General features: G+C 41.4%; 1 protein-coding gene across 1 annotated transcript in view; it reads right to left on the bottom strand.

Annotated features, from left to right (window-relative positions):
* Positions 1-2,432, bottom strand: part of HAO1 (hydroxyacid oxidase 1) — a 28,712-nt gene extending 26,280 nt beyond the window's left edge. Inside the window, exon 1 of the mRNA XM_049801098.1 lies at positions 2,277-2,432. Within this exon, the coding sequence (XP_049657055.1) occupies positions 2,277-2,413 (137 nt within the window). The 5' untranslated portion in view covers positions 2,414-2,432. The remainder of the gene's footprint in view (positions 1-2,276) is intronic.
* Between the last annotated feature and the right edge of the window lie 7,240 nt (positions 2,433-9,672).

Here is a 9,672-nt window from a genome sequence, read left to right on the forward strand (position 1 = left end):
CCCGTGACCCCTCTCTTTGGCTGTCAACAAGTTCTGTTGCTTGATGATTTAATAGAGTAAGCCCATTGTCAAGTCTTTTAGATTTTATTAACTGCCTTTTTGGATGACCTTTAAGTGGCCTAAAGCTACTGCAGAAATTAGATCTTGTTTTCTTTAAGCGAAATATACAGAGAGAGGGGGAGCAAAGACAGAAACACAGCTTCCAGCCCCTTCATACCTTCACTGCTGAGGAGCAGAAACCCATCGAGGGCCTTTTAGCCACACCAGGACCTGGGAAATTTCATTTACTTCCTTTTAAGGTCTCAGGCTGCTCAAGGCACTACTATTTACTATCTCCTTCAGTTCCAGGCTGCCTGCAAGCTCTGCAGTTTTGAACACCTAAAACTGGAGGCTCTTCTTGAGAATGTAATAGAAGATGCCAAGAAAGAGGAGGTGAGCCTGAACCCCACAGGTGACCAGCCCAATGCAAAGAGGTCGTCTTCTCAGAGGAGTCTGCCCCTGTGGTGGGAAACAGCTTCAGGGCAGAGCTGCTCTTATCTCACTGCTAACATCTAGCTAATACCAAACCAACAAGTGGACATACCCAGCTTTTTGCCAGCCTGTGTCTGGGCACTTTAGATCCAACTTTTGCTTAATCATGATTATTACCTCTAGCAGTTAGTAGTGAAAAGTTCACTACTACTACAGTTTATTGCCTCTGAGCACTTCCTTTGAGTGTCCTTTCCTTAACATCTCATTTTGGTTTTATGAGGGCAAATAACATCCTAGCATCTGGAAGCATTAAAAAAAATGAATAAAATAAAAAATAGGTGAGCGCTACTACATTCCATCCTGCTCCTATTTAGTCCTCAGAGCCAGAGCAGTCCTTTGGCTTGTGTTTCAGCAGCCCCAAGCACAAGGGGATTTCCAGTCTGTGATGGGGGCTTCTGCACAGAGCTAAGAGGTCTGGAATAAGTGGTCACAGTGAAGCTTAGTTTTCTTCTTCTCCTGCCATTAAAAAGCTTTTCCATACACATCCCTAAAATTAAGGTTCAGAGTTGATTTCTGTGATCTGACCTGTGAGATCCTGCTATATGAATTACCAACGAGTTTCCTACAGTCTTAAAGTTGCGTGGGATTTCCAGGTGACTTGCTCATAGCTTATGGAAAGGCAATTGGAGCAGTAAGTAGGATTGCTGCTCTACAGCAGGAGAGCAAAGTGGGGAGGGAGAAAGACTAAAAATAAATCCCCAAAATCTTGTTTTGGTTTGTTAGAGTCGATGGGATTTAAGACAAAGCCCTTAGAGATAGCAGACAAGTGCAGGGGGTTAAAAGTCTGCACCAACACAGCACCCAAAGAAAGGGAAGCCGACAGCTCTCTAAATAGTTTGACTGGGCTCAGCCAGGCTGAGACGATCAGCTTCCAGCTGCCTTCTTTCCTCTGCAGTGCTTGGGCTGATGGTCTGGGGACAGAGCAGCAGCAGAGATTCAGGAGATGGGGAACCAACTGACTTCACATGAGTTCTGACACTTTTCCGCCAAATCTGACAGCAAATGCCAACTTACTTTGTGTTGACCTCGTACTTCTGAAACAAAGGGTGACCTGAGTCCAGGTTTTGACAACAGTTCAGGCAGCCAGTTTAAGTCAAAACTGGTTTATGATCATTCCCATCATTTACGATATTTCCCGGTGAAGTGCTGCCCTTCTGCTGGAGACCTCCTGAGCATGGCTTGGCCACCCAGTACTGAGCCCTGGCTTCCACAGCTCGCTCCAGAGCTAGGATACGCAACTCCTTTCTGCTAGGCTATGCAGCTCTGATCTAGCAATGCTGCACGTGCACTTACCAGGGAAGGCTGCGTAACTGATTCAATTTAGGAAGAACAAGCAAAAGGCAAAACTGACTCGGGACCTAAAAGGTACAACCCCACCACAAGAATCCCTTGCCAGCATTTAAGCCTAAGATGTAAAAACTACAGTTTCATCAGCTGATTAAATATTGAAGCTGAAGGACTCTTTAGAGAATTTATGTTAACAAAAGAAACAAAATGCAGGTAAAGCTAAAAAGATGCTAATGGATTTTAGGGACAGCTTTCTGACAGAAAATGTTAGGTGGTGGAGTGAAAGGGGAGAGGCAGTCGTTTTGAAAATGAATTATTTGAGAGTCTTTGATAAAAAAGGAAGTTGCAGAAAAATTGAATTTTGTTCACACAGAAAAATCTAATATTGCACCACATTTACTAACAAAGAAGAATTTACACCCCCTACCTCCCACCTCAGCCTTACATCATCTTCCTACCTTGAAAATGCTGCTACATTATCTGCTAGCGTTTCCTGGTCATCTGCTCCAGATCGGTAATAATCATACACTGATTTGGGGAGAAATTTTTTAGCATACTCTTCAAAATCAGCAATGCAAACTGGTTTTCCAGACATATTTGCAGATCTCACAGGGTTAGTTTATTCCTACTTCCCTCTCTTTTAAGCTCTCTATTTCTGTCTGTAAATCATTAATACAGGACCTCATCAGGATTCAACTTGCCTACATACCAAAAAAAAATACACCAACTTCTGTCATATTGGACTTCAGCACCGTGTTTTATTTCATGTGGTCAAGGCCAACCTAGAACATAATGGAAAAAAATATGGCAAAAAGAAAGAAAATGAATTGGCAAGAAATACATAGGTGCACCATGCATGACTTAAAACTGCAATAACAGGAATGTACAGTCTCTCGTGTATGCCTTCATCATCCAAAATATCCAGGAGACTCAAACAAGAAAGATACTGTTTATGCCCAAAAAGCAAAATCTTGATTTAGATGATTTTTAAAAGCAGGTCCCAGCATGGACATTTAGGACAACACCTAACACAAGCAAGTTTCCAGTTATTTCCATTAAAATCCTGGATACCGAGTCAAGTTGCAGGGACCCCGCTGCCAGGAAGCTCAGGCATCTAATATATCCTCAGGCAAATGGCTCCTGATTTTAAGGTAATTCCACCTCCACAACCCAGAGAGCTCTAGTTATTCTTAAAATGTTATGAAGTCAGATGCACTTACCAGCTGGAGATAAAACTAGCACATCAAAGAGATGACACTTATCCAAAGTGTAACAGACTCAGTTAAGATTTCTTGATGGAATCTTGACTTAAATTTTCACAAATTACATCATTTGCAACAGATGTATAGTATTTACTTGACAGGGAAAACTTACAAGTTTTCCATCCATTTCAATTAGCAACGCCATTTTATTAAACCCAGATTTTGGAAAAAAGGGATAAATCGATACCTTAACTGGAAACAAACCCCCAAAGCATAGCGCAAGATGTGGCAGACTTTGCAGCGTGCATAGGAGCAAAGTAGCATGCACTGCGCTCACTGCACACCTCTTTCTGGTGCAAGCAAACCAGAGAGCCTGTATTTTTGCTCACTGTTCATTATTTGTGGTACGCCGAGACGAAGAGATGCAGTGCAATACACATACAGCTGTGCCTCACTCCCTCCAATAATCTGGGGCTTTAAGTGACTTGGTTTTTCATTCTTCAGCGAGGCTGAAGAATTCAGACAACATCAAGTTAACTGTACATGTACCTCTGTGAAAACCACAGCCATCTTCCTTGCGGCTGGTTTATAAATAACAACTGGGAATGCAATAGTCTGCAAAGAGCGAGAAAAATGCTTAAGATTCAAAGGAGATTGTCAAATATATTTGGAGGGATATCTCAGGGGCTGAGGCAGGAAGGATGGTGCCAGCTCAGGAATCATTTAGAAGGAAAAATGGCACTGAGAGATTTGCAGCTATTTCTCTAACTGCTTTCCTAGATGAGGGCATCTCAGATTAAGTTGTATGGGGTGTGCAGGGGGTCATTTTTCTAACCAGTTAGAATATTCATGGGATGAATTACTGGAAATGAGTATCAATGTACATACAATTACACCATGAGGCATTTATCACACATGAACGTCAGATACAATTTAAATGCAAACTGGTTTAACATGGACATTTCTCTGTGTTCCCAGCACAAAACTGGGGACACGTCTGCTTTCATTTATTTAAAGTTTACATCGCCTATGCTAAAGACAGGTATTTATCCCCAAGTATGAGACAGTAAGCATTGCACAATAGCTAAACATTTTAATACGTGCAGCTGAATTCAACCTTGATGAATTAAAAAGATTTTAATGTTGGAAAGTTCCACAAAAATTACTGAAGGTAACAATACAGTTTCACCACTGGTCTTGCCACCCACCCCCTTTTGTAATGTCTATATTGACTTAAAAAGAGTTAAGCTCTTCAGAACACTTCCCACCTTGCTCTTTCTCTCTCCACTTATGTTCATTTGCCACATTCACACGAGATCAGTGATTTACTTTACTGGTCATTATCTGCCGCTCTGGCTAGAAGTTCCTCTTCCCTCCCCTACCATGGAGCTGCTCACATGCCACCCTTTGCTGATCCCCCCAAACATGCCAACCACACACCAAAGCCCAACCGGGGTCACCGACTTCTTGCTGCTGCCCAGCCAACGTGCCCTGGGAAGCTCCACAGATCTCAGAAGCCCACCAGGAGCTGGAAACTCTTCTAGTCCCACAGGGCCCCCCCCCACCACTTCCCATTGCCGGCCAGTTTATGAGCTGGGGTGCAGTGGAGGGTACCAGTATCAGCACAAAGGAAGCAAAACAAAGTAAAACAAGAAGTTTAATCTGCTGCTAAACTAGGATGGGTGTAATCCCTAGGAGAGCACAGCCAACATCTCCCCAGCACATCTGACACCACTTCCCTCCAAATAATTGGCTCCTTGTTTTAATGAATCTCTCTGGATCAAAGGTTTCCTCGGGGCACTTAATGAGACATCGGCTGTCTGAACTTTAACTTTGAAGCAAAAGAACAGCATCTGACTTGACAGCAAAGAGCGTGCCCAAGCAGCCATGACAAACCTCACTGATAAAAGTCAATGAGCGATTCAATTGAAAGGTTCAGATGCGATTAGGGCAGAGGGAAGAGAGGAAAAAAAACCCCAACCAACCAACACAATCAGGGTAGCATTACCCTCCTTTCCCGTATTTACTGCTTCTCCCTTGTTCCTTTGGCAGGTCACCGGAGACTTACCAACGGAGAACAGCGTCACTTAACTGGAGCTTGACTGAACCAGGCTCTGCAAAGGAAACTCTGCACTTTAGTTCAAAAAAGGGTATCGCAAATTCTAGAAGGAAAAGCCCACAGAGGGCTGTTGAACACCGAGATACAACTTCGGGCTTAGAAAGTGCTCCAATTAAAAGCCAAAAAAGTGTTCCAAGACATATCACAACATGCTTGTCCTAATGTATGTTATTTGCTAGAGAGGGAGATCGCTACACAGCATTTGAGTCTGAACCACTGTGTCTTACCGCAGGATCAGAGAGACAGTGTCAATGGTGTCCTGTCAACATGCAAAAACCTCCATAGGTGAAGGATGAGTCAGCCGGGATTTTCTCACTTCAGTTAACTGCAGTAAAGATTAACTGGAAAAGTTAACTGCAGTATATAATTAAAATATTTCAACATCCCAGTGATTACCTATTTCTTAAGACTGTTATGCAAAGCTGTTGATTTATCAAGTAACTTACATAAGTAAATGGTTATTTTGACTTCCAAATTCCCCACAAACATTTGTAAATTTCTTCAAATAAAGTAAAAAAAAAAAAAAAAACAATTCAGAGATGATTAAGGGTTTTCAGCAAATATCTCACATCAGTTAGAACTGAACCAGTTTACTTTGGCCCCTCCAAGTCAGTCAGAAGAATCAACAGAAAATATTTGCCTTTTTTTTTCCCCAGCAGCCATCTGTGACTTCAGCATGAGACCAAGTCAAAAACAATGTACCTGTTACAGGGATGAGGACAGTTTCCTGGCCATTCAGCCAGTGGCTCTAACAAGCCCCTGAATGTCTATTTTGGGAAGTCAGCTGGGAAGGCTGGGAACCACTGGGGTGAAGGGAGACTGGAGCATCAAATGGAGGACCAGTGCTCCTGGGAGGATCTGGATGACTTCAAGTACAGTGAAAACAATCCAGCAGAGATCTAGAAAGAGGTTCTCAGTGCTATTTTTGGCCGCCCAACCGCACAGCAATAAGCAGACATAAAAAAGTGCCCCTATCAAGCATGATCTTTTCATGTCCTTGACATAGGACTGACAGTCAAACACTTTAAATGACCATTGTCATTTCTGCATGCTCCGCAAGCGCGTGAGCTACTGGCACAGCCTGTGCCAAGACGATCAGTGGTGCCTAGGTTCAGCTCTCACACCCCGCTGGGATTCAGATTAACAGACGTAAAAGCCTGAAGTACTAGCAGGCTCTGAGAAATTCTAACAAGTCAACAAAAATGGCCTTTCCATATAAAACGGGAATTTAATGAAAATATTTGATTACTAAACCCCATTTGTTCACTGTATGTTTAAATATGGAGCTTTCTTCTCAGTAAAGACAAAAGAGTACACAGTTTCTAAATGTTTTTCTACTGGGAAAGAAATAAAGACGTTTCATTAAAAGAAGCAGTCACCACAGTCTTCATTAAACCACAACACTTTTTATTCCCCTGTAAGGAAGGGAATGAAAGAAAGGTATCAGCAGACTTGGGTCCCTGGCAAGCAAGCTTACAAATGAACCGCTGTTGCGTGATGGGTTAGGAGTGGAAGGATAAGCAGAAAATTGGAGAAGAGGCAGGCAGCTCCTGGGAAAAGCGGCAAAAGCATCACAAGGGACATGCACTGTTTCTTCCCGGGCAGCCCTTTGCAGCCAAGCATCCTGGTGTTTCCTCTGTGTGTGGGTGAGGGGGGTTAATACTCAGAAGAGGGAAAAGAAGGGTATCTGTTTGCTTCCCACTACCATACTGCAGCCAAAAGACCTGCTGCAAAGCCATGCAGCTTTTCATTTTCAATGTGTCATCAGCTCCTAGGAGGAGGCACATGCTACTCGGCAGCCCCATTGCTGGAGCCGGGAGTTACCACTGGTCCTGTTCAAAATTCCAAGGTAGAAACTTAAGCTTTTTGACCGCTCCAGTACAGCCATCAGTTATCTTCATATTTCCTCTATAAAAATGGAGCTTATGTTTGATTGCTTAAACAACGTAATTTTCAAAGCCCAACCAGATTTTGCCTGTAGTATTCCACCTGCATGTTTTCATGGGGAAAGTCTCATATTCTCACATCATGAGACAGAACAAGAGGTAGCTGATTAAATAGTGAAACAACAAAACGCTTGCAAGGGCTTCATTTGATACCATTCCCCCTGCAACTTTACATCAGGAAATCAATGCAATGGAAAAGAAGAAAACTGAAGTGAATGGCAAATCACCCAACCCATGCAGCAGTTCTGTTCACAGTGAAAGGCAGTTCAGGAAACTCACCCGAAGAGAATGAATCCATGTACTGGATCCAGTTGTTGTTCACATCATTCAAATACATTGCAGCAATGGTTCCTGGCAGTCACTTCTCCCTCCACAGCACAGCTGGCCCTAAGGCCTGTTTCTTTAGCAACAACTGCTTGCTGTGAACTACAGTGAGACGTGCTATCTAGATCCATACGCTTATTTTTGACCACATCAGTAGGGAGAAATGTACTGCTGTCCTCCAAATCCCAGACAGAGTTAGCACACAATTTTCAGAGTTAGTGGATTTCTCAGGGTGGGAGGGGGGAGCAGGGAGAGCTAACCTAACGTAGAGGTACTGAGGTGAAGCCCTCAGGGATTCAGAGTTACGCTATTTTGCCCGGCAGCCTGCATTTGAACCCCAGCTGTATTTTATACCTTCAAGAGTGTACTGCTCAGCCCAGAGTTCCTACAGTAAACTCCTCCATCTAGGTACGCTTCTTCCAAGCGTTTTTTCACTCGTGTAACAAGGAAGCAATTCATTAGTGTACAGGTTTGTTTTAAAGAGTTTAAGGAATCTTCACAAGTCCACAAGTCACAACCTCTATTATTAATTGGAAAATCAGTATCAAAAAAAATAGCCTTTCCTTAAGTACACAGATGAGCCATCTACACACTGAGAAAATGAAAACTAACTACAAGATTATCATAAATACAAAATTTATATGGAATTCCAGTATAAATTTGCAACACTTTCACAGAAAAGACAATCCTGTTCAACATTTCCATGAAGAAAGCCCACATAACAAGTGTTGCCCAGCACGGGTGCAGCATATACAGAGTATTCCAAGATGCGCATACAAGTTTCATACAAATCTCGAGGACAAGAGTTTTGAAAGGCTGTATGTATTTCTGGCCTCTTTAAAAAGTAACCCACTGGATTTTTTTAATTACTTGCTTTTAAGCATTCATGTTCAGATCCATCAGGGACTGGTTTTCAGAGTGGCATGCATCCCGTTTGAAATTTAAATTGGTTCTCAAAAATCTTAAGTAATTTTTGACATAGAGCTCTAGTTTACAAGCCTTGCAGCCCTATCCTTAATCAAAACATTTTTAACAGTGTTAGCAGCAGCTCCTCCAAGGACATTTTGTCTATACTGAGGTTGCAAGAACAAGTTCCATTTTTTTAAAATTAATCATAATAGAACAGAGGTAACACTCAGATTGCACAAAAGGTTGATACTGACTTTTTTTTTTTGGAAACACACCAAGCTTAATGTTATCATTATAGTCTAATTAGTACTATACTTGCATGATTTTTTTAGTGGAAAAAGCCCTGATTCTAGAAAGTATAGTAACATTACACTTTTACTGCATAGCTAGTGGTCTTTGTTAAACACAAATTTAGCCTTTACAGTATTTGCTACTTGTTGTTTGCCAGATAAACATTAGTCAAAGTTGAGTATCTCCAGTATCGTGCTACAATATTTTTCCTACAAATATAAAACTAAATTGGAGGTATCAATGGTTGCACAGCACCTGTTCTTCTAGTCTTAATCACAATTTAGTTATCTTCATGATACTCCAATGCATGTCAAATACAGTCAAACCTAAGTTAGCATTAATATTCCCTATTTTATTAATGAAAACACAGGAGCAGTGACATACATATTATGTTCAAAAAAACTTTAGAAGCCTAGTACAGCTCATTTTAGACTTAAAAGACAGATCTATAAAGAGATGAACTGCTGTCACTTGCTGCCTGCTTACTTAATCCCTGCTCATCAGTGAGTGATGTTACAGATAGGTCTTTTATGATGGAAAATACTTAATATCTTCATTTTAAATAATCCAAACTTAACAGTGACATGGAAAAACAGAGGAAATGTAAGCAGATACTTCAGAAAAATCACCACACAAAGGAGCTTCTGATCTTTCTCACAGCATCTCATAAACCATGTATCTTACAGGACAAAGTATCATTTGTGGTTTTTGTTTGTGTTTTTTTTTTTAAATTCAAAGACACTGTAACGAAATGCAAGTCTTGTGAGAACACCTTGTTTGTCAGAACATTCAAAAACCCAAATACCTCATATCTTGAGCACTGAAAAGAGGTACACTTGGCTTTTTAATACTTCATATTCCCAACAGCATACAACAAAGCCATTGTGAGGTATAAGCATATTCTGCATGTTTTAAAGCTAAAACCTCTTTAAACAGCTGAAGAGGATATTAGATTACTTGCTACATGATATTACAAAAGTGAAGAGAAATTGAATCAAAATTTAATATTGACATGCCCCCTCCAACACGCTGAGTATCACAAGACCCTATGCAGTATAAAATA

Source organism: Accipiter gentilis, chromosome 5 (assembly GCF_929443795.1).
Source record: "Accipiter gentilis chromosome 5, bAccGen1.1, whole genome shotgun sequence".
Lineage (NCBI taxonomy): Eukaryota > Metazoa > Chordata > Aves > Accipitriformes > Accipitridae > Astur > Astur gentilis.